The 25,395-nt window shown below is 47.4% G+C and overlaps 1 protein-coding gene across 1 annotated transcript; it reads left to right on the top strand.

Annotated features, from left to right (window-relative positions):
- The first annotated feature begins 526 nt into the window (after nucleotides 1-526).
- Nucleotides 527-25,395, top strand: NLRP9 (NLR family pyrin domain containing 9). Its single transcript, XM_008709777.1, has 9 exons — nucleotides 527-1,386; nucleotides 3,480-5,040; nucleotides 6,697-6,858; nucleotides 14,521-14,688; nucleotides 18,685-18,855; nucleotides 21,877-22,047; nucleotides 23,382-23,552; nucleotides 23,978-24,148; nucleotides 25,091-25,395. The coding sequence occupies exons 1-9, from the start codon at nucleotides 1,107-1,109 to the stop codon at nucleotides 25,221-25,223; spliced, it is 2,988 nt and encodes a 995-aa protein (XP_008707999.1). The 5' UTR covers nucleotides 527-1,106; the 3' UTR covers nucleotides 25,224-25,395.

The raw sequence follows: 25,395 nt of genomic DNA, 5'->3' as shown, positions 1-25,395 counted from the left end.
CTGGGATCATGACCTGAGCCGAAGGCAGACGCTTAACGACTGAGCCACCCAGGCGCCCCTGTTTTTCTTTTCTTTGGAACTTTAATAAGATGGATGTTGGAATTTCTAGAGCTATTAACAGTATCTCAACATTTCATCCTTTCTCTTTGTGCTGAGTGCTGTTTGAAGTGTATTTCCTCGGCCCGTCGTTGAGATGGCTGTCCAGAGTTCCTTCTTTCTGTCCAGGAGTACAGCGTATAAGCTCGAGTGCCTTGGGATTCATCTTCTCCTGCTCTTGTTTTGAAATTTGGATTCCCCCCTCTTAGTAACAGCTCCCTATCTTGCAGGGATTCAGCAAAACATTCACGCACCATAAGACATAGCTTTAGGTTTTTGATATATATTTTTTAAGATTTTACTTATTTATTTGAGAGAGAGAGAGAGCACGAATGAGCACGAGCAGGGGGAGAGGCAGAGGGAGAAGCAGACTCCCCCCTGAGCAGGAAGCCGGATGCAGGACTCAGTCCCAGGACCCTGAGATCACGACCTAAGCTGCAGGCAGATGCTTAACTGACACCCAGGCACTCCAGGTTTTTGTTATTTAAAAGTCTTTATAACTTAGTTAAGCCAGGTCAGAAACTGCTCTCCTTTAAGGAATGTTCAGTGAACATGGTCTTTTGAACCTTAGCTAGAAGATCCCATAGTGACACAAGTCAACAGTCAGCTTTTCTCAGAAGCGTCCCCCGACATCTACAGCGGCGGCACAAGGATAGAACCGGCCTAACTCCTTCTTCCATGGCGCGCTGATAAACTTCAACGCTTTATTATGGTTTTCGGTAATTACACTTCTCCCTGCCAACTGGTTTAGTGTAAAGTACATTTTTAGCTGCTAGCACTGGATTCATGTGTATGGCCGTGGAATGAAGAGGAAGGAGGAAGTGCCCTCCCCTAATGGAGCTGGCCAGATAGGTTTCAAGCAGGAAATGCCGGGTATCGATAATCTTAAGTCACTCTCGACTGCTGAGCTTTATCTCTAATCACATCATTCTCCCTTAGGTACTGCTTACTCCTTGTTTTTAGAGATTTCTTTCCTCTGGATATTTCCAGGCTCACGCTCCCAGGACAAGATGTCTGAATCCTTTTTTTCGGACTTTGGCTTGCTGTGGTACCTGGAGGAGCTCAGAAAGGAAGAGTTCTGGAAATTTAAGGAGCTCCTCAGACAAGAGCCTTTGCAGCTTGACCTCAAGCCAATCCCATGGACCGACTTAAAGAAGGCTTCACGAGAGGATCTAGCGAAGTTGTTGGACAAGCATTACCCAGGAAAGCGGGCATGGGAGGTGACCCTGAACCTATTTCTACAGATCGATCGGCGTGACCTCTGGACAAAGGCTCAGGAGGAGATCAGAAGTAAGTGTAGGGTGAAGGGGCAGGGACCTATGGAGGAAGGTTGGTCTGCTGCGAGCTTATAAGAATGAAGGTGATATTATTGAGTTAGTGGCCATCCTCCATCAGTTGAGAATGTGTTGTGGGTTGAGGGAGCCTTGGAGTTCATGGAGGAATTGCAAGGGAACTCTGGTCATACATGGCTAGTGATGGACCGTGGATGGGTGGTATCCTGCTCATCTAAGGGGTGTCTTCCTCTTTCCTGTCCAAAGCATAGCCCGTGCTGTTATGAGGGATGACCTGGGACTTTGTGTCTACGTCACTAGGTATGCTGAGATTGAGTTCTGTTACGGTAGTCGACTGTCCTTTTGACCAGACCACCAGGGGTGATGAGGCAGAATCCTATAATTAGGAAATAACTATAGAGAGAGCTCCGCCCCCTACAGCGAACACTTCCGATGCCTCAGGTCCTTTTACTCCCACCACTACCCTGAGGTTTACGAATGGAAAAACCATGGTCCCAGCATCATTCCCCCATGGTAGACGGCTTTTGCAGCAGGGACAGATATGACTCCAAATCAGTTATTTTTTGACTTATTGATGGGATTTACACCCTCTGCTGGGAGGATAATTTTTTTTAAATGGGGAAATAGGTTGAGTTGTAAATCCTGGCAAACAAAGAGACAAACTGTCAGACAAGTCATTTTTAAAAATTTACCTTTAATACAGTAGCTGAAGGCTGTAGGATGTTTGCCCAATTTTACATGTTATTCTCACTGATTTCTGTCTATTTGTGGGAGTAGACATTCTGTTCTGATAAGTAAGCTGAGATTCAGAAGAATTGTAATGGCCCTAAAGTCTCACTGTGCCAGTAGTTGGACCGAGGCGTGTCTCCCGGCTGTGGACACCATGCGTAGTGGCTGGACTGCTCACCAGGGCAGTTCCTGAGCAGCAAGCCACTGTTAGGTCAGCTTGCCACACGCCCATAAATTTGGTCTGAAAGGACATAATGAGCCCCGATGGATTTAGAGGGGTCATTGCTACCACACAACAGGAACACGAGATTCATGCTCATGTCCATTCCTCTTGTCCCTTGACTCTCTCGGGGTGGGGGCGGGTGGGCTTTGGAGATGAGCTCAGGCAGATCCGTGTCATTGGAGCCCAGAAAGTCAGAGATCCTGATCTTGCGTAATGCCTGCTGACTGTCCTGTCCCCTGCCCTCCAGAGACAGATACTAGCTTTATGACCCTAGCATGTCTCTGCAGAGTGAGAGACCTCTCTGAATTTCTGCAGAGGGGAAAGAAAGACCTGTTTTTAGAAACAAATCTTCCTTTGCCCCAGAGAGAGGAAGGACCGTTGCTACATCCTAAGAATGTTTTCTAGTCCTAAATCCTTGAACAAAACCATCAACACCCCTTGCTTGGAAGACATGCAGAAATTCCTCACTGAGGGTGGCGTATGTTTCTCTGGTATAGGACATGATCCTTGGCCACTTGTGTGATGTGTTGCCTTGAACACGGAAGGTACATCATAAGGGCGGGTTGAATGAACGATGGTTCAGTGGTCGGTTTCTGAAATTCACCTGCGGTCAGCATGGTGGAACAGAAATTGCTTATGGTTTCAAGTCAGACAGATGTTGGACAGACACCTGACCCTGATATTTATTCACTAGTGCAAATTAATCAGGTGATACATTCTGCCAACACCTTTTTGGTAAAGTGCGAGTAGAATGAGTCTTGGTGGGTTACTGACATGGAAGACATGGTATCGGTAGGAACATCCTCAGCCCTGGTTCCTGGCTGGCACTCAGTCCATGATAGTGCTTATGGATTCTTTACTGGGGAGATGCGACCACTCGCCTTCTGGTTGGGAATGTAATTCTGAAGCATTCACACTGTGTAGCCTGTAACTCTGAGACAGGCTTCCAGTTCGCATCAGTTTCCATGGACGTGATTTTAGACGGATTGTGGTCCTAACGAAAACTAAGTTAATCAGCGTGGTCATCCGTGGACACGCAGTAGTCCTCGCTCACGTGCTCAAGTAAATCTCTAGGGGTCATTCTGAGTGCCAATGACTATGCTTTGTAATTGTCTGGTATTCTCTCCCTGTGAATTCAGATAAGCCAAACCCATACAGAAATCACATGAAGGAAAAATTCCGTCTCATATGGGAAAAGGAAACCTGCCTTCCGGTTCCCAGTGATTTCTACAAAGAAATCACAAAGCGTGAGTATGAGAAGCTGTGTGCCGCATATCACGCCAGCCAGGCAGGCGAGCCCTCACCCACTGTGGTCTTGCAAGGCCCAGAAGGAATCGGAAAAACGACGCTTTTGAGAAAAGTAATGCTGGACTGGGCGGAGGGGAACCTATGGAAGGACAGGTTCACATTTATCTTCTTCCTCAATGGCTGTGAAATGAACGCTATGACCGAGACCAGCTTAGTGGAGCTCATCTCCAGGGACTGGCCTCCGTCTTCAGACCACATCGAGGGCATCTTTTCTCAGCCGGAGAGGATCCTGTTCATTATGGATAGCTTCGAGGAGCTGAGATTTGACTTGGAGCTTACAACTCAGTTGTGCGATGACCAGAGGCGGCGACAGCCAACGCAGGTCATCCTGAGTAGTTTGCTGCGGAAAAAAATGCTTCCACAGTCTTCCCTGCTTATCGCGTTGGGAACAGTGGGCATGAGAAAAAATTATTTCCTGTTGCAGTGTCCAAAATACATAACCCTCTCAGGACTCTCTGAACACGAAAGGAAGCTGTATTTCTACCATTTCTTCCGCGAGAGGAGTAAAGCCCTGAAAGCCTTCAGTTTTGTGCGGGGCAATGTGCCGCTCTTTCTCTTCTGTCATAATCCGCTCGTATGCTGGCTGGTCTGTACCTGTATGAAATGGCAGCTGGAAAAAGGAGAAGACCTCAGCATTGTGTCCGAAAGCACCACTTCTCTGTATGTGTCCTTTTTTATTAGTGTCTTCAGATCAAGAAATGAGAACTGTCCACCGAAGCAGAGCAGAGCCCGTCTGAAAGGCCTGTGTGCCTTGGCTGCAGAGGGAACGTGGACTCGCTTGTTCGTGTTTGGCCGTGGGGACCTCCGGAGGAATGGGGTGTCTGAGTCCGATGCCTTGATGTGGGTGAGCACAAGGCTCCTTCAAAGGAACGGAGAGTGCTTTACCTTCACGCATGCGTGCCTGCAACAGTTTTTTGCCTCCATGTTCTATCTGCTCAAAGAACCCAAGGACGGTGCTCACCCGGCCATTGGAAGCGTGACCCAGCTGGTAACAGCAGGCGTGAGTCAGGTCCAGGGCCACTTGTCCCAGATGGTAACATTCTTGTTTGCTTTTTCAACTGAAAAAATAGCCAACATGCTGGAGACATCCTTTGGTTTTCTCCTGTCCAAAGAGATAAAGCAGGAAATAACCCAATGTCTTAAAAGTTTGAGTCGGCGTAACCCCGATCAGGAAGCGGTGAATTTCCAGGAATTGTTCAGCGCTTTGTTTGAGACCCACGAGAAAGAGTTTGTAGCACAAGTGATGGATTTCTTTGAGGAAGTCAGTATTTACATTGGTAACATGGAAGACTTGGTGATATCTGCATTCTGCCTAAAACATTGCCAAAATCTGCAGAAACTTCACCTGTGTATAGAAAATGTCTTCTCAGATGACTCTGCATCCAGCACAAAGTGAGTCCGTCTATAATCTCTCCCACCCGCCATGCCACACACACCATACTTGTCGCTTGTCTCAGGTCCCAATGGGTCCTTCATGGATCCTTGACTTAGAGACAACATGGCTTTTGTACTTAGACTTTAATTCGGTTCTGGCTCTGCCTTCTGCTGGCTGTGTCACCACGAGCAGTAACTTCTTAAGTTTTTCTATCTGTATAAAGAAGGGTGACACTTTACCTACTTCATAGGGCCGGTCTGCAGTGGAAAGGTAAGCGGCTTTTATAGTTGCCACGAGTATGCTCCCCCCGCCCCCCCTAGCATTTGAGCGTATCCACCAGGAAGGGACTCTTGGAAGCTTATGAGTGGTTTCCTTGGGCTTTTCCTCTTTGCTGGTCTAACCTGTATCTTTTCACTAGCTGGTTCAGATTAACAGCTCACACTTCGGATCTCGAATATATATCACCTTTCATGGTCACATTTTTAGTTTTTTTTTTTTTTAAGATTTTATTTATTTATTCGACAGAGATAGAGACAGCCAGCGAGAGAGGGAACACAAGCAGGGGGAGTGGGAGAGGAAGAAGCAGGCTCATAGCGGAGGAGCCTGATGTGGGGCTCGATCCCATAACGCTGGGATCACGGCCTGAGCCGAAGGCAGACGCTTAACTGCTGTGCCAACCAGGCGCCCCCCCATTTTTAGTTTTTTAAATTGAGGTATAACCGACACACAACATTACGTGAGTTTCAGGTGCACAACACCACGATTCAGTATTTGTATACATTGCAAAATGATCACCACGATATGTCTAGTTAACAGCCCTCACCAGTAGTTACACTATTTTTTTTCTTGTGAGGACAAATTTTTTTTTTTAAGTGAACTTTATACCCCCTGTGGGGCTCGAACTCATGACCCCAAGATCCAGAGTTGCATGGTCTTCCGACTGAGCCAGCCAGGCGCCCCATGATGCGAACTTAAGATCTGCTCTCTCAGCAACTTTCAAATATGTAATACAGTATTTTTTTTTTAAAGATTTTATTTATTCATTTATTCGACAGAGATAGAGACAGCCAGCGAGAGAGGGAACACAAGCAGGGGGAGTGGGAGAGGAAGAAGCAGGCTCATAGTGGAGGAGCCTGATGTGGGGCTCGATCCCATAACGCCGGGATCACGCCCTGAGCCGAAGGCAGACGCTCAACCGCTGTGCCACCCAGGCGCCCCTCAAATATGTAATACAGTATTAATAGCTACAGTCACCAGGCTGTACATCACATCCCCATGGCTTTATTTCATACCTGTGTGTTCATAGTTTTGGACGTAGTTCTCCATTTCACTGGTTGATCCGCGAATATCAACCTTCATTTGCACAACAACCAAGCCTTGTCACCTAAAGGAGGAAGAAGTGGAGACTGAATACGGTTGAGTAGCTTGTCCAGAGTCACATAGCTAATAAATGGTTCAGCTGGGGTTTGATCCCGATTGCTCTGGCATCAGGGTCCATTTCCTTAACCCCTAGGCCACACTGACTCAGTGTACCTGGCTGCCCCTCTCCTTGTCCAGGTGCGGGCTCCGTCCGTCAGCTTTGAGGGGCCCTGGGAATGGCATTCTGCTTGTTTTGTGAATGAGTTGAGTTGCTTCGAGCCACTGGACAGTCACCGTCTTTGTTCTCCCCGTAGTCTCAGTAAGAAGCTCTCCTTTTGGGAAGACTTTTGCTCCGCGTTCACCACCAGCAAGAACTTCCAGATGTTAGATTTGGACAACTGTACTTTCAGTGAGGCCTCCCTGGCGATTCTCTATAAAGCTCTGGCTCAGCCCGTTTGTAAACTCCGAAAGTTCACGTAAGTTGGATGTTAACCTGTTCTTTAAATAACCGTTTCATTCTTTCTACTCTGGCTTTTTTTGGAAAGACCAGTATGTAAGTGCAGGGCTACAATCCAATGTCTCAAGAGAAGTTTTGGAGCACTTTCCCTGATACCCATGTTTTATTGAGCAAGAAGCAAACTGTTGGCAAGTGGGGACTTCAGAACCAAACATGGCCAAGGGGCTCAGTCCGCTGTTGCCACAGGTCAGTTTCTAAGCACGAACAGGGAAGTGCTTGGTTTTCTGTGGCAGGTGGCCGCCAGAGAGCACCCCCCCTCTCAGCACACCGGCTCACTTGCATGTAGCCTGTACATGGAAAGCTACAAGTTCATGCTGGCACGAAGAAAGCATAAGTCTTTAGACCAGAGTATGCATTTTAGGGACATCAGTCTTACATTTGGGTTACGTGACCATGTGTGTTTTGGTTTAGGGGTACATTTGGGGGGGTTTTCTCTAACATGTTTTAAATGTAGTGGTTGGAGAGCTGCAGTGGGAATTTGGTGACACTTGTTGGGATGTTGTTAGGTGAATAAATGTTTCCCAGGTAATGAAGGGACCAATGGGAAGGTAGCCTTAAATTCATGAAGGAGAAAAATAATAAGAATATGCATAGAGACTAGGCAGCATTTAGGAAGCCGCCCTTTAGCACAGAGCTGGATCCTTGACGCACACTCATTACCTGTATTGTTTCCTTTTAATCTTCGAACGATCTCACCATCACCTTAATACAGATCATGTGCAGAAGCCCAGAGGAGCATGCTGCTGCTCCGGGCACTTTGGGTATCTGGGTTTGCCTGGGCCGTGCTCTTCTTTTCACCCTCAGAAGCTTATCTCTTTCAACTTAAATGTAACTCCTCCTTCAGCTCAAAGCTCGCTTCTTTTTTTTTTTTTTTTTTATAAAGATGTATTTCATTATTTGAGATGTGGGGGGCAGAGGGAGGGAGAATCTCAAGCAGACTCCCTGCTGAGCATGGAGCCCAAAGTGGGGCTTGATCCCAGGACCCTGGGATTATGACCTGAGCTGAAATCAAGAATGGGCCACTTAACCTACTGGGCCACTGAGGTGCCCCAAAGCTCACTTCTTCATGGAAGATTTTCTATGCTCCCAAAGCACTTTCTAGATGTCTTTTTGGTCATAGTTACCACACGTCTAATTATTGGCTGCTATCTTTGTGCAGAAGAGTTAACGTAGCAGGTCAGAGATTGTTGTCCTTAGAAAGTCCTGCTTACTGGGTTGGCCCTTGGGTGGCATGTTGGAACTTGGATTTGGGGGAGAATTCCCACCACCCTAATTGATAAGAGGGGCTCACTGTTCCCATACTGTGTAGATAATGTGGTTTATGCTGAAGGCTTGCTTTCCTTCTGTGTGAGTCTGAGATTTTGGCTCGTGCTGGGCATGGGTGTCTCTGTGACCACTCCAATAACCCCCTGGGTGCTGAGTCTCCAACAAGCATCCCTGGTAGATGACATTTCACATGCATTGTCACAGTGCATTGCTGGGGGCATTTAGCACGTCCAATGGTGACTCCATTGGCAAAGACCCTCGGAAGCTTGCGCCTTGTTTCCTCTGGATTTTGCCCTTATGCCTTTTTCCTTTGCCGATTTTGCTTTCTGTCTTTTCACGGTAATCAATCATAGGCATGAGTGCAACTATCTGCCAAGTCTTGTGGGTCCTAGCAGGTCACTGAGGCCAGGGGAGGTCTTGGGGACACAGTGTTTCTGTGTTGAGTACACCACCATGATGGGAGAGATAACACGTCTGTCCTTTGCAGAGGCTCATTAAATACCTGTTGATTTCACATAAGGAAACCCACTGAGAAATGAAGTGGTAAAGAGCCCACACAGAGCAAAATGTGGATCATGGCATTTTGTTTTCCTTTGGAAAACGTGTTAAAGTAGGGGACTGGTGTGCTCATAAAAGAGCTTTCAGCGTGAATTTTAGTGCTAGATATGAGGAAGAGTAAAGCAAGGGAGAGGTTGGAGTGGGCTTGAAAGTGAGAGGTCTGTCAGGGAATCCATTAAATGCTTAATTAATTTTATTGGTGAATTTAGATGTGGTCAGTGTGATGACCGCATGAAGGAGATGAGTAACTCGAGGCATCCGGCTGAAGGCTGAGTTAAAATGTGCACGTCTTCCCTCAGGTTGCAGAATGAGGAAGACAGTTCTCTTCATAGCGCGTGTGGAGACTGGTCCGTGGATTTCGGCCTGTGGTTCTTTAGCCGCAGGATCACTGGATTCATTTTTAAGTGGTCAAACAAGACAGATGACGGGTTTGGTCATTTGTCCCCCCACATATCTAGCCATATGTCCTGGAATCAAGAGGTAGTGTTCCTCCTCTTTCTTCTCCTGTACACGAGATTTTAAAATAGTGTGATTGGAGGCGCTGGGTGGCACAGTCGGTTTAGTGCCTGCCTTCAGCTCAGGTCCTGGTCCCAGGGTCCTGAGATCGAGCCCCGCTTCTCCCTCTGCCCCTCCCCTCTGCTCGTGCTCTCTCTCTCTCTCTCAAATAAATAAATAAAAACCTTACCCCCCCCCAACAGTGTAATTGCTAGGATGAATAAAGAATGGGGAGCCTGGCTCATTCCCTGAACTTCAACTCCAATCTCTGTCCAGACATAGGGTTTGGGGAATGTTGGAGGTAATGGTATTTGGAATAGACCAATCTGTCTGTGATTCCTAGGCCATCCCCCTCCGTGAGCCAGGGAATCCATTTCTTTCTCTTAGTCTGTGCTGCTGCCACTAACCGCCAGCAACCAGCACCATTCACCCGGGATGGTCACTCCAATAACCTGCCTCAGTGTCTCGGATCCTGTTTTGTCTTCCATCACTGTGTGTTTTCTTTCCTCCGTATACAAGCCAGAGCAATCTTAAAAAATAACATACACCTTAAAATCCTTCCCATGATTTCCCATAACTAGGAAAAAAATTCCAATGGGTGTGAAGAGAAGAGCATGGCCATGTGGTCGATCCCTTCCTTCCCCCTGCTGCCGTCCTCACTACAAGCTGTGGCCCGAGGGTGGTGACTCTCTTTCAAGCCCTTGACCGAGCTCATTCCTGCTCAGAACCTTCATTCTGGCTCTCCTCGTTTCTAGACAGTGTTTCTCTAGACTTCTGCTTGGCAAGCTCTTCCAAATGCCTTCCCTGACCACCCCTTCCCCCAAACGGAGCAGCCCCTGCCCCAGTCACTCCATAACCACATCCTGCGTGCTCTTTTATGAAGTCGTGTCTTCCCCTTTGTCCTGCATGTCCCCTGAGCACGGGATATGTCCTGTGTGTGCCTGGTCCTGGACCATCCCATTCAGAGCTATACCCTCCACACACCCTGGCCCAGTTTGGAAGTCAGGATTTGCTGGATGAAGAGAGGGCACAGGCAGTTTGTGGTGGTTGGATAGTTTAAGGATCATCCTTTAAGGCAGAAGATCTCGTGTCGATAAGTATCTGTATCTTTCCCCGGGAATGCCTTTGGAGCATGGGTCTTTCTTCTGTTACTTACCCCCCTCCCACTTACACCACTGCTACCTCTCATGTAGGTATCACAAGACGCCAGATTGTTACAGAAAGTGTGTGCCTACTTGGGACAACTTTACTGAGTTCTTAGCTTATTCTTGCTTCTGCGTCTTGTTCTGTCCAGCTGAGTTCATTGTTCTATGTCATTGTGTCCTTTGGCTTTTCCAAGAGGCTCTATGAGTCCAAAGTTGGAGTAAATTTGAGGCTAACATCCTCTCCCATTTAATGGTACCTTTTAATGATGAGAATGCACATTGAGTATTTGAGATGCTTTTCCCTTATATCTTTGAGTCTATTGGTTTATTTCTTAAATCCAGCTTTGTAGAGTAGAGATTCCCCCCAGCTTTATGGAGGTGTAATTTCCTTATAATACTGTATTCGTTTTAGGCGTACGCCATGATGATTTGATAAATCTACACATTGTGAAGTGATCACTGTGATAAGTCTGGTGCACCACTTCTCAGAGGGACACATTTTTTTTTTCCTTTGGAACTTTAAGAGGGGCGCCTAGGTGGCTCCATCACTTAGACCTCTGCCTACGGCCCAGATCATGATCCTGGATCCCGGGATTGAGCCCCACATGGGCTCCCTGCTCAACAGGAGCCTGCTTCTCCCTCTGCCCCTTACCCTGCTCGTGCTCTGTCTCTGTCTCTGTCTCAAATAAATAAATTAAATCTTTTAAAAAAGAGAAGTTTAGGGGCGCCTGGGTGGCTCAGTCGTTAAGCATCTGCCTTCGGCTCAGGGCGTGATGCCAGGGTCCTGGGATCGAGCCCTGCATCGGGCTCCCTGCTCCGCTGGGAGCCTGCTTCTTCCTCTCCCACTCCCCCTGCTTGTGCTCCCTCTCTCACTGGCTGTCTCTCTCTCTGTCAAATAAGTAAATAAAATCTTTAAAAAAGAGAGAACTTTAAGAGAACTTGAAGATCTGCTCTCTTAGCAGCTTTCAAATATACAAGACAGTATTACCAACTGTAGTCACCACGCTGTACGTTATATTCCCAGGACTTATGTATCTTATAACTGGACGTTCCTATGTTTAGACCCCCTTTACCCCTCTCACACACCCCTCTGCCCCCACCTCTGGCAGCCGCCAATCTGTGCTCTGTATCTAGGAGTTAGTTTGTTTCTAGATTCTACATAAAGTGGAAACACACAGTACTTGTCTTTCTCTGTCTGACTCATTTTATTTGCAGATACAGAGATTGATGCCATTTTCATTCTTGTTCAGTTGTAGGTCATCTCTTTAAAAAAAAAATCTGTTGGTGGTGTTTCAGATTCTTCTTTATCCCTACTAGTTTACCAGTTTCAATAGAATGGGTCCCTTTAGGAAGTTTGTTTAATTTTCCTGGCATTTACTGGGACTCTTTCAATTGTAGAACTGACAAATGATTAATAAAGTAAATAACTTTTGGGAGTTGTGTTTAAGTTCAGAGAAACTGTCAGAATTGCTTACTTCTGCTCTAGTGGGGAGGTAAAAACTTGAAACCATTTGTCTTAATGTCATCAAGATAAACTTAGATTTTTATAGGGTTTGGACATAAAACTTTAAAGAAAGATTAGCAAGTTAGGGCGCCTGGGTGGCTCAGTTGGTTAAGCGTCTGCCTTCAGCTCAGGTCATGACCCCAGGGTCTTGGGATCGAGCCCTGCATTGGGCTCTCTGCTCAGTAGGGGAGCCGGGTTCTCCCTCTGCCGCTCCCCGTTTGTGTGCTCTCTCTTGCTCACACTCTCTCAAATAAATAAGTAAAATCTTAGAAAGAAAAAGATTAGCAAGCTCTTTATACAGGCTTCTAGTGAAGTCACAGGAATAAGGGATGACACACAGCGAATACGGTCAATGGTATTTTTTAAAAGATTTTATTTATTTCATTGAGAGAGAGAGTGTGCGTGCAACAGAGCACGAGCTGAGGAGAGAGCATGAGAGGGGGAGAAGCAGACTCCCAGCCGCAGGGAGCCCGATGTCGGGCTCGATCCCAGGACCCCGGGATGACGACCTAAGCCAAAGGCAGAGGCTTGACCGGCTGAGCCACCCAGGCGCCCCTGGTCAGTGGTTTTGTAACAGGGTTGCATGGTGACGATGTGGCCACACTTGCGAGCACAGCATAAGGCGTACAGACGCTCAGTCGCCGTGCTGCGCACGGGAACTAAGGCAACGTCATGTGCCAACTGGACTCAAGCAACCACAAAACATTCGTCAGGGCTCGTGCATCATACCAACTGGATTTCACACCGACCGTTGTTTGACTCCATTGCTCTCTCAAAGCCAAGGTCCCAGGCAGGGTCCCTAATTCTCACCCGAAGAGAGAAGGTGCTCACGGGCATGAGAACCCTGGGCACGTCCAGTACCTGCTCTCGGGGTTCTGTTCATTAACTCAGTCTGTGCTCACAACAACCTGCTGAGAGGTAAGCACCTTCCTTTCCTCCTGGCAGATGGGGACACTGAGACCTGGAAGGGGTAGGGGCTTGGCCAAGGTCACACAGGTGGTGGTGAGCCCGTCCGCCTGGCCCCTGCGGTGCAGGGCTCTGAGCTCACTAAGGTCACGGGGTGCTGGTGATTGCGGTGCTGTGCTTTTTGGTTTGTGGACTCCTTTTCCTTAACTCTCAGGACGGCAGAAAGTGAACCAGCTTGGCTGTTGTCAACACTCCTGTTTCAGCTTGTCTGCTTTCCACAAGGCTGAGGGCTCAGATGAGGTGATTCTCCATTACGATGACGCCCACCGCGTTCTCTGCTGGCTCAGCACTTGCTGCCACCTGAAGTTGGGGTGTTTTCAGGAATGAGGTGCTTGGGGGCTGCCCTGTGCGCCTCCGTGTCTCACACGTGTCTCCAGATGTCATGGGCACCCCGTCTTCTCCTTGCTGGCTGGTCAGCCTGTCTCCCCTGCCTGTGCCGATCCTCCCTCTCCACCCCCTGCAGCCCCCCCTGCCGGCCCTCCGCTCCCTCCGTCTCTGGGCCCGAAGTGCCCTGGGTGCCACTCGCACACATTTAGGGAACCCCTCTGCCAGAAATTGCCATAACGCGCCCAGGCTGTCATTTCCCTCCTCCGTCTGTTCTCCTCTGTCTCTGGCCTATTTATAATTCCCGTGCCGGCGTTCCAGTGTGGTGCAATATTTGCTTGTTGTGATCTCGTTTCTCGAAGTTGACCGGGGCGGGGGGAGAAGTCAGGAGCCATATTTTATATGGCCTGTGTTTATGAGTACATATTAATGAATATAAAATATAAATATAATACGTGTATGGCTTTTACAAATCAAAGCCAATGTGCATTGGTCCTGTGCCAGGCACCATAGTAACTTTAATTTACTTAATTAAATTAAATGTTATTTTTTTAAAGATTTTACTTATTTATTTGACAGAGAGGGAGAAACAGCACGTGCAGGGGGAGCAGCAGGCATAGGGAGAAGCAGACTCCTCACTGAGCAGGGAGCCGGGGCTCGATCCCAGGACCCCGAGATCATGACCTGAGCCAAAGGCAGACGCTTAACTGACTGATCCACGCAGGTGCCCCTAAATTTTCATTTTGTAACCATCATGACACTGTTTCATGAAGAAACTAAGAAGTTAATCTGTATTTGCCCAACCTTGCAAAAGCATCCAGGAGAAAAGCAAAAATGGGAGTCCAGTTTTCTACAACCCTGGAACCTAAGTCTTCAACAACTGCAGATATGGTCTTCTGTTTTTATTATTATTGTCTCCTTTAGGGAGAAAACATCCCATAGTTTTTAAACAAATGGATCCTTTCTTTGGGGAGCACGGTCGTGAGCATGAATTCAAACCCTGCACCTCCCTTGTATGTCAGGCTCTGTGCTAGCCCTGCAGAGGCAAAGCGGCACAACCCTAGTGTCCCCGTCCTGACGGTGCTTAGAATTTAATATGGGATCCGTCTGGCTCGCCTCCCTTTTGGTGTGTGCGGTGCTATGCAGACGTGCAAGGACTAGGAGAAACAGGAGAGCGCCAAGCGGCCGAGTCTCTGCACGTGCCGTTGTCTGAAAATCCCAGAGAGAGAGAATGTGTCGGTGGGGGTAAGCAGGTCTCTAGCAGTGTTGTGAGCCTAAGCATGGCAGGCAGGACAGGATGCGTGGTTCGTACTCCGTGCGTGGACTCCACGGCCTGAGCCCCCCATTTCCCCATCTTTCGCAGGTACAATTTTGCTTCTCACCTTGGAAGTGGCCCCTGCTTGCATGAGGCCGTTCTTCATAACCCACATCTGAAACACCTGAGCCTGCATGGCACGCGCCTGTCCCACGCGGACGTCGGGCAGCTGTGTGAGATGCTGAGGCACCCCAGGTGCAGCGTAGAAGAGCTGATGTAAGTCTCGGGGCGGTGCGTGCTCGGGGATGCTTCTTGTCCAGCGCGGAATTTGCAGTTTGAATATGCCCATTTCTTTCCCGCATCGGCCTTTGTCTCTTACATCGAACGCTTTCCATCTCAGCATCTCCAGACCTCTCAGGAGGTTTGTTCCAGCTTTCCTTTCTTTGGTGCTCACTTGGACCACTTCCTGTGGACACCTGACCTGCCTGTTCTTGGTTCTGCCCTCAGCGCCAGCCATGCCAAAACCAGACTCCATCTTCTTTCCTCTGAAGATATGTAGAAAACCTTAGAATGAGAGCTCATATTAATGATCACAAGGGTGCTCTTGTGAATCTGGTAGGTGACAACATGGAGGATGGGAAGCCATTTTCCCCAAATCGTATCTTCCTCTTGAAAATTACCTGGGATGCCTCTACCACGGTTGGGTGGTTTCTAGACAGGCTCAATCCATGTTTCAGCGGAAAGCGAAATGGGGAGGTCATAGAGGTAGCAGTCAACCAACCCAACTCATGAAACCCACCTGGAGAAAATGCTCTTCTCTCTCCTAGTTCAGTGTCTCTTCTTTGCTGTAACAGTTGCAAATGTAATTAATGGATTCACATACGCTTGGTTAATTGTAACTTAGGTCAAGATCATGAGGAGACAGAGGCGCATTCCGTGCATGAGAGTTGTTTGAACACACAGGCTTCCCACAGACCCTGTTCCTCATCTGAGCTCTTTCCATATCGTGACATTTGTTTTCTCTACTCTAGCTCTCTCTACGCAGGGGGACTTTAAAATCTGGTGTCTTGCTCTACTTACTATGCCATTTGCCTCGGGTTTTAATATTCCGCTTTAGCGTAAGAATTGGGAAACAGATCTAGGAAACCGGGGGTCGAGTGTAGACATTTATTGCTGGAAACTTCGCCTCTTTGGAGCGTACCATCCGTACCTTTAACTTCACTGTGTTTTGGGGGTGCGAAGTACCCCAAATCAGGTTTTCCTCAGATCATTAGTTCTCGACAGAGGGCAGTTTTGTCCCTCGGGAGATGTCAGCGTCTGGAGACATTTTTGACGGTCATCGTTGCCTTGGGAGGATGCTACAAGCTTATCTAGTGGATGGAGGTCAGGGATGCTGGTCAACGTCCCACAACACACACGATGGCTCCCACATCAAAGAATTTTCCAGTTCAACACGTCAATAGTGCTGATATTGAGAAACCTAGCCTATGCTCTAGCCTATGAGATGCTTTTCTTTTAAGAGTTTTTATTTTTATTATTTATTTTATTATGTTTAGTTAGCCAACATGTGGTATATCATTAGTCTTTGATGTAGTGTTCAACAATCTGTTACCTGCGTATAACACCCAGTGCTCATCACAACATGTGCCCTTCTTAATACTCATCACCCTGTTACCCCATCCCCCACCCCCCACCCCTCTGAAACCCTCAGTTTGTTTCCCAGGGTCCATAGTCTCTCATGGCTCGTGTCCCCCTCTGGTTTCCCCCCTTCGTTTTTCCCTCCCTTCCCATATGGTCCTCCGTGCTATTCCTTATGTTCCACAGATAAATGAAACCATATGATAATTGTCTTTCTCTGCTTGACTTATTTCACTTAGTGTAATCTCCTCCCGTTCCATCCATGTTGATGCAAATGTTGGGTAATCATCCTTTCTGATAGCTGAGTAATATTCCATTGTATATATGGACCACATCTTCTTTATCCATTCATCTGTTGAAGGGCATCTCGGCTCCTTCCACAGTTTGGCTATTGTGGACATTGCTGCTATGAACATTGGGGTGCATGTGCCCCTTCTTTTCACTACGTCTGTATCTTTGGGATAAATACCCAGTATGCGATTGCTGGGTCATAGGGTAGCTCTATTTTTAACATCTTGAGGAACCTCCACACTGTTTTCCAGAGTGGCTGTACCAGCTTGCATTCCCACAAACAGTGTAAGAGGGATCCCCTTTTTCCACATCCTCACCAACATTTGTTGTTTCCTGTTTTGTTAATTTTTGCCATTCTAACTGGTGTAAGGTGGTATCAGATTGTAGTTTTGATTTGAATTTCCCTGATGGCTAATGATGTTGAACATTTTTTCATGTGTCTGTTAGCCATTTGTATGTCTTCTTTGGAGAAGTGTCTGTTCATATCTTCTGCCCATTTCTTGATTGGATTTTTTGTTTTTTGGGTGTTGAGTTTGAGAAGTTCTTTATAGATCTTGGATACCAGCCCTTTATCTTTAGTGTCATTTGCAAATATCTTCTCCCATTCCATGGGTTGCCTTTTAGTTTTGTAGACTTTTCCCTTTGCTATGCAGAAGTTTTTATCTTGATGAAGTTCCGAAAGTTCATTTTTGCTTTTGTTTCCCTTGCCTTAAGAGACGTGTCTTGCAAAAAGTTGCTTTATCCAAGATCGAAGTGGTTACTGCCTGTGTTCTCCTCTAGGATTTTGATGGATTCTTGGCTCACATTGAAGTCTTTCATCCATTTAGAGTTTATCTTTGTGTATGGTGTAAGAGAATGGTCAGGTTTCATTCTTCTGCATGTGGCTGTCCAGTTTTCCCAGCACCATTTATTGAAGAGATGGTCTTTTTTCCACTGGATATTCTTTCCTGCTTTGTTAAAGATTAGTTGACCATAGAGTTGAGGGTCCATTTCTGGGGTCTCTATTCTCCTCCATTGATCTATGTGTCTGTTTTCGTGCCAGTACCATGCTGTCCTGGTGATCACAGTTTTGTAATATAGCTTGAAGTCAGGCATTATGATGCCCCCAGCTTTTTTTTTTTTTTTTCAACTTTCCCCTGGCTATTCAGGGTCTTTCCTGGTTCCATACAAATTTTAGGACTGTTTGTTCCAGCTCTATGAAAAATGTCGATTTCACAGGGATTGCTTTGAAAGTTTAGATTGCTCTGGGCAGCACAGACATTTTCACAATGTTTATTCTTCTAATCCATGAGCATGGGATGTTTTTCCATCTCTTTGTGTATTCTTCCATTTATCAGTGTTCTGTAGTTTCTTTTCTTTTTTTTTTTAATAATGATTTTTTATTATATTATGTTAGTCACCATACAGTACATCCCCGGTTTCCGATGTAAGGCTCGATGATTCATTAGTTGTGTATAACACCCAGTGCACCATGCAATATGTGCCCTCCTTACTACCCATCACCAGTCTATCCCATTCCCCCACCCCCCTCCCCTCTGTAGCCCTCAGTTTGTTTCTCATAGTCCATAGTCTCTCATGTTTCATTCCCCCTTCTGATTACCCCCCCTTTCTTTATCCCTTTCTTCCCCTACTGATCATTCTAGTTCTTATGTTCCATAGTGTTCTGTAGTTTCTAGAGTACAGATCCTTTACCTCTTTGGTTAGGTTTATCCCTAGGTATCTTATGGTTTTTGGTGCTATTGTAAATGGAATTGATTACAGATATTTTTATTTTTAGGTCATCTCTACACCCAATGTGGGGCTCGAACTCACAACCCTGAGATCAAGAGTCACATGCTCCACCAACTAGCCAGCCAGGAGCCCCCATGAGATATTCATTTAAGCTTCATTAAGGCTCAGACCAGGGTTTTCCAGCCTCAGAACTATTGATAGATAATCAGATAATCAGGCTTTTTGAGCTTCAGATCATTCTTTGCTGTCGGGGGCTGTCCACAACAACATAAGATGTTGAATAGAATCTCTGGTCTCCGTCTACTAGATGCCAATAGCACCCCTCTCCCTATTGTGACAACCAGCAATGTGTCCAGACACTGACAAATGTCCCCTTGAGGTGAAAAATCATTCTCTGTTGTGAACCACTGGCTCCGATTTTCCCCCTAACTTTGGTAGAAAGCAATAAGGGGTAAATAAATAAGGTCGTGTAATTACACTTGTGCTTTTAGAGTCTGGAATGTAGATGGCAGATCTGCTGGGGTGAGACTAGAGGCTGGGATGTGGTCTGTGGCCGGTTTTGCATGAGCCATTGACGCCCGTGGTCACGCCCCTCATATGTCTCACGTGCAGGTTGGGAATGTGTGACGTCACAACAGAAGCTTGTGAAGACATTGCCTCCGTCCTTGTCTGCAACAAGAAGCTGAAGCTTCTCTCCCTGGTAGAAAACCCCCTGAGGAACGAAGGCATGCTGCTACTGTGTGACGCCCTGAAGCATCCAGACTGTGTGCTGGAGAGACTGCTGTAAGTCCGTCTGGGCACGCGGGCTCGGGGGAGACCGTGGCAGTGTGCACACGCGCCCCTCAGTGCTCAAGGGGACCAAATGCTCACTGAGGGAGGCTGTAGAACCCAGACTCTGTAGTCAGACCTGACTCTCCGTGCCTTCGTTGCCCCGTCCGAAAAACGGGGCCACACAAACGCCTCACAGAGGCACCGAGAGGTTGAGTTCCAGAGATTGAGACCTGCCTTAGGTGCCTCACGTCCACTCGAGAGCCCAATAAATCCTGGTTATCGTGAAGAAGGACTGTGCCTTCGATAAACTGGGTGCTGGGGACAGTTGAGACAAGGCATTCATCTGATTCCTTTTAGGAACAGGGTTCGTACATTCTAGGTTATTCTCCAGAGCTGCCGTTTCTGTCCTGCTGCAAACATACAGAGTGCGCTGCTTGCTCTGCCTCAGGCGGCTGACTAGGGCAGTGGGAGAGCGGGTCCTCTGTTTGCCCAGTGAGGCCACGTGGGCAGCTTAGTGTTGAATCAGGCGAATGCTGTTGTGCCTTGAAGTGGGGGCAGGTGCAAGAACGCCAGATCCATGGGTGTGCATGAGTAGTCCAGACACAAAACCGCATTGTGTGCATGTATCTGTGCATTTAGACACGCGCATCGCACACACGTGCACAGTGGCGTCTAAGACCGTAGAGGGAAGGAGTACTCTCACTGACACGACATTCTAGACTGTATAAGAAAAGCAACAGTAAAATATGATCCCGGAACATTAAACACTGAAACCAAACTATGAAAGAAAGAAAGAAAAGCCTTGATCTCTAAAGATTAGAATGAAGAATCTTCAAGGGTATGAAAGAAGTGACACATTGGAAAGTGGAAAGATTTGGCCACTAGATAACTGTTATTACACAATGAATAGAAGTAACATGTATTCAACAACTGGTAATTAAAATGGGCTGTATTTTTCTAAAGGGTTCTTCAAGATCTATCCTTAACGGGTTTTTTTGTTTATTTGTTTTATGCGCTTGAATCTTTATTCCTTAAAAATAAGTGGAATTTAAGAAACAAAGCAAAGAAACAAATAAAGGGAAAAAAGAGACAAAAAAGCAGACTCTTAAATACAGGGAACAAACTGGTGGTTGCCAGAGGGGAGGTGGGTGGCAGGATGGGTGACGTTATGACGTAGGTGATGGGGATCGAGAGCACAGTAGCCGTGATTAGCACTGAGTAATGGATGGAATTGTTGAATCACTCTATCGTACGCCCGGAACTATTATAACACTGTATATTAATTATACTTCAATAAAAAAAATTTTTAATGAAAGACCACTAAACATGCAGGAATGTCACTAGTAATTTTAAAAGCAAAAATGGGGGCACCTGGGTGGCACAGCGGTTAAGCGTCTGCCTTCGGCTCAGGGTGTGATCCTGGCGTTCTGGGATCGAGCCCCACATCAGGCTCCTCTGCTATGAGCCTGCTTCTTCCTCTCCCACTCCCCCTGCTTGTGTTCCCTCTCTCGCTGGCTGTCTCTATCTCTGTTGAATAAATAAATAAATAAAATCTTTAAAAAAAAAAAATAAAAGCAAAAATGTTCAAAAAATGATACGCTTTACAACAAACACACAAAATTTTGAAATCTATTTCACTTGGCCAGGATTCTGCAAAATGGACAAGTGTATACTATGATTTTGCAGTATTAATTTGTTGTTTTTTTTTCAAAGTCAGCAAATAAGTCAAGAAAGTGAAATGAAAGTCTTTTTTTTTTTTAAAGATTTTATTTATTTATTTGACAGAGATAGAGACAGCCAGCGAGAGAGGGAACACAAGCAGGGGGAGTGGGAGAGGAAGAAGCAGGCTCATAGCGGAGGAGCCTGATGTGGGGCTCGATCCCGGAACGCCGGGATCACGCCCTGAGCCAAAGGCAGACACTTAAGCGCTATGCCACCCAGGCGCCCCTGAAATGAAAAGTCTTAATAGTAACCTCAGCACTTCAAAAAAAATTTTTTTCGGTGCAAGGTAGTAATTCAGTATAACTTAAATTGGCAGAAAGTGTAAAGAACGCAAGTGGAGATATTCAGGGAGTGTGAAGAGTAGCAAAGATACTGAAGATTATATTATGCAACCATTAAAGTATTAGTGAATTTTCAAAATACTGGAAAATGCTTATTTCCTTGAAAAAAGTATGAATTATGTGCTCATTGTCTGATTTCAACCATGAGAAGACAGGAAGGAAAAACCATCACAGATGAGCTGTGTTTGCTTATCAGGGACTTATGCTTTCTTCCTGCCAAAGGTCACGCTCAGGGGTCCCCTGAAGCCCAGGTAAGCAGCTGGAATGAGTGTGGGGCTGGATGGGGGTGCTAGTGAGCTAGGAAGCAGCTGCCCCTCCCACACGGGAGTTTCTGTTCCCTTCCACCATGTGACCATCTGCCGTGGAATTCCAAGTAGCTGGCTTGTCTGTGGGAGGTAGACGTGTGGAATTCATGTGAAATCTCTTGGTTCTTAAATACTGACTGCTAATTTTTTAAAAAGACGTTCAACATAATGTCACCTAAATTCACTATATCCAGGGGTGACGTTGGGTGGTGAGCTTCCAGGTTGCGACTTGCATCTTCTGCTTTCCACTATTTTCCAAATTTCCGACAGTGCGTATACAAGAACTCAGAACCAAAAAACTGATTTTTAAATATTTTAAAAGAAAAATCATGTCAAGTAGGACGTCATCCAGCACATTGCACCAAATAATAAACATGCCGTGTCATGGGGAAGGGATGACTTTGGCCCCGCTGATGGCGATGATGGCGATCTGACTCGGGACTGGAATCTGAGATTCTGTTTCCCAGTTGGAGATGCCCTATTCCATATTCCACATTCTTGCTCCTGTGTTTCTGCAGCTGCTGCACGTTCTAACCTTCTTACTTTTCTCAGGTGACCACGGAGTGGGAGGAATGACTTGCAAGGTTTGCATGTGGCTTCACGAAACTATTACAAGACGAGCTTAAGCGGGTTGACCAGTTGAGTGTGTGTGTGTGTCTTTGCAGGCTGATGTGCTGTTGCCTTACCTCTGTGGCCTGTGACTACCTCTCTGAAGCCCTTCTGTGCAACACATCCCTGTCCCTTCTCGATCTGGGGTCAAATTTCCTGGAAGATAAAGGCGTGGCATCTCTTTGTGAGACACTGAAGCACCCGCGGTGCAACATCGAGCAGTTGTGGTACGGTGGGCTATGATCCGCATGAATGTCAGAGTTCCTTTTTTGGATATCAGCATCCTGGGAAGGAAATGGGAAGGGGTAAAATCATGGGGTCTGCTGAAAGAAAGCAAGGCTAAAGGTTGACCCCGCCTGATACTCGTGGGAGTGTCCAGTGGTGCTGACGTGTGTGAGCGCGACCAAAGAGCTTGACAGGACTTGGTAGGACATGCTACTCTGGAGTAGGGTCTCGGCTTCCAGAAGACCGGTAATGGAGTCCCAAGTGCCCTGCGCTGGCTGGGCCAACTTGTGAGGGTGCCTCACCTCTCTTCCAGTGTGACATGAGGATAATTATGTTTCCCACGTCAAAGAATCGAGGTGCCCGTGGGAATAATGCATGGAAAGAAATGTTACCAACGACTTGCCCAAAACAAGCATGCAGTCAATGATGGCAGGAGGCTTAGAGCATAGAGGTCATTCACGGCTCTCCTGGGCACTGGAAACTCTTCTGGGTAGATAAGATGACTTGGTAAATGAAATGCTCCAGTATCTCTGTTTCCATGGAAGTCAATTTTATGGAATGTCCCATGCACACACTCACACACACATGAGTGTGGGCTACAACTATGTGTGTACATATGGTGGTTTCTCAATCTTAGCGCTATTGACATTTTGGCCTTGATCGTTCCTTGTGGGGAGTGGCTGTCCCGTGCTTTGTATGTAGGACGTTTAACACCATCTCTGGCTCCTACCCACTAGATGTCAGTAGTACCCTCTCTCCCAGTGTGGCAAACCAAAATGACAGGCGTGGCCGATGTCCCCTGGGGTGAGGAGGAGAGACAAAAATCATTCCCATTTGAGAACCACATACACACACACACACACACACACGTATATGCCAGACATATACGTATATGTGTGTGTATGTATGCGTGCACACATATCAGACTGATGAATATATGTATACCTTGTTAGCAGGTGGGAAGTGCTGTGGGGAGCTCGGAGGTGGGACAGAGACTGGGGACATGAGACTATATAAAATTTTCAGGGAGGTCCTCACCAAGGTGACATTTGTGCAGAGATTTGGAGGAAGTGAGGGAGTAAGCCCAGTGCTATTTGGGCAGGAGCAATCAGTGAGGACGGGAGCAGAGGCCCCGGGGGAGCAGAGACAGGCAGCAGAATTGCCGTCTAGTGTGTTGGGCAGGACGGTGGAGGAACTGTGAAGTCATGAAATCATCAACCATCACCATCTCAGAAGCACTTGGGCACTTCCTCCTTCATACGGATAAATGAAAACCAGCCAAGCCGTGCGAGATGGGACCTCATGATTGTGTCTGTTGGTGTGTATTTCCCCCCAGGCTGGAGGATTGCTACCTCACTTCTGTCTGTTGTAAGGACCTCTCTGCTGTTCTCGTTTGCAATGAAAAACTGAAGACCCTGAAACTAGGGAGCAATGACATCCAAGACGCGGGTGTTGAGCAGTTATGTGAAGCTCTGAAGCATCCAGACTGCAAAGTAGAGAATCTGGGGTGAGTGTCCACGGAGTGCCTTTACGAGGAGGCGTGCCTATTTCAAGAACAGGAAAACCTGAGGATTAGGGAACGTACGTAAGGGAAGCAAGTTTAAGAACAAGTGTGTCCGGAACGATGTGGTAAGTAAAATGCCATTTGGTGAAGCCAGGGCTTGCTCAGCTTTGGCTCTGTTGACATTTGGGACTGGGTGGTTCTTTGCTGTGGTGGGGCAGGGGGCTGTCCTGCTCTTTGTACGATATTCAGCAGCGTCCCTGGCTTCTCTCTGTCCATGAGATGCCAGTTTTACTCCCCTAGCGTGTCCCCCCAGGGGCCCCAGTGGCTCTGGTGAGAACCACCAGTCTGGACTGTGAAGTCCCTTGCTCAGAGGCACGGAGCTCGGCCTCTCACAGTGCTGTGCCTTCTGCTGTGCTTCCCTGTTGCAGGCTGGATATGTGTCAGCTCACCAGTGCCTGCTGCGAGGCCCTGGCCTCGGCTCTGTCTGTCTGCAGGTCACTGAAGAGCCTCAATCTGGACTGGATCAGCTTGGAGCGTGCCGGGGCGCTGGTGCTCTGTGAAGCCCTGAGCCACCCGGACTGTGCCCTGCGGCAGCTCGGGTGAGTGGATGTCCTTTCCCTCAGGGTGAGGTTAGCCCGCGGTGGTTTTCCCAGGCTTGGCATGACTGGCATTTGGGTCGGAGAGTCGTTTGCTGTGGGGGGCGGTCCTGCACACTGAACAGCATCCCTGGCCTCTCCCTGCATGTGACATGCCCGGAGCGCCTTCCCCTGCTTGTGGCGATCAAAAATGGGAACTTCAAAGCTGCTCATAGACAAGGTTTCAGTCGTTCTCACCACAAAAAAGAACCTATGATAACGTGACACGGTGAGGTGTTAGCGAATGCTAAGTTGGCCGTCATCCGCAATATAGACAGGTAGCCAGCCAATGCGTCGTAGGCCTTACCCTTATCCAGTGGTCTATGTCCATCATATCTCAGTAAAATAATACTAAATTAATTGAAAATTAAAACAGAATAGCTATAACATCCATTCCCTGAAATAAAAAAAAAAAACCAAACGTCTCCGGACCTTGTCAAATGTCCCCTGAGGGGCAGACTTGCCCCAGGCGAGAACCGTTGCCTTGCGGGCAACACCACCTCCGGCTCACAGTCCCGTAAACGTGGAACATCAGCGCAGACAGGGCGGCTGGGTCTAGAAAGGGCTGAGCCGTTCTGACCCAGAAGCACTTTCTGAGAAGCGCAGCGGTCAGCGTTGTTCTGAACGTCCTATTTGCCCGTGAAGTGTGTGTATCTGACCTCCGTAGAATGACTATTGGGGCGCCCTCCATACCCAGGCCCTTGGATGACATGCTGAGGAGCAGAGTGGATCACATCCCTGTTCTCCACGTTCCTACCCTCTAGGACAGACACGCACTTTCTCTGCACACTCACGGCGATTTCCCCAGTCACTTCCGGGGAAGAATGGCTTGGAAGTAGGCCCCGGGACGTAGAGAGGCAAACAATCACGTGTAAAGTCAAGAAAACTTTATTTCTATTTTCCCAGGCTGCGCAAATCTCCTTTTGACGAGGAGATTCAGACGCTGCTCACAGCTGTGGAAGAGAAAAATCCCCACCTGACCATTTCCCACCTACTCTGGGTCAACGAAGAGTATAGGATCAGGGGTGTGCTCACCTGATGGGGGAACACCTCGAGTAGTCTCCTCCCAAAGGCTTCTCCCTGGTCACAGTGGGCCTTCTCCTCCCAGCACACCCGGTCCTGTAAACTGTACTTCATGGCGGTGGGGCTGTGACTTCAGGCCTGTCCCTTTACGGTGTCCCAGCGGTATAGCTGCAGATGTGCCATCCGTG

This window comes from Ursus maritimus, unplaced genomic scaffold (assembly GCF_017311325.1).
Source record: "Ursus maritimus isolate PB19 unplaced genomic scaffold, ASM1731132v1 scaffold_19, whole genome shotgun sequence".
Taxonomy (NCBI): domain Eukaryota; kingdom Metazoa; phylum Chordata; class Mammalia; order Carnivora; family Ursidae; genus Ursus; species Ursus maritimus.
The sequence above is the reverse complement of the archived record's forward strand: the minus strand, read 5'-3'. Positions and strand labels throughout refer to the sequence as shown.

Bases quoted from the DNA above. Each gene is read 5' to 3' on its own strand.
- NLRP9 (XM_008709777.1), top strand. From the start codon at position 1,107: ATGTCTGAATCCTTTTTTTCGGACTTTGGCTTGCTGTGGTACCTGGAG. The intron at 6,859-14,520 runs GTAAGTTGGATG...CATCTTTCGCAG, and splicing joins TGTAAACTCCGAAAGTTCAC to GTACAATTTTGCTTCTCACC. The intron at 23,553-23,977 runs GTGAGTGTCCAC...TCCCTGTTGCAG, and splicing joins TGCAAAGTAGAGAATCTGGG to GCTGGATATGTGTCAGCTCA.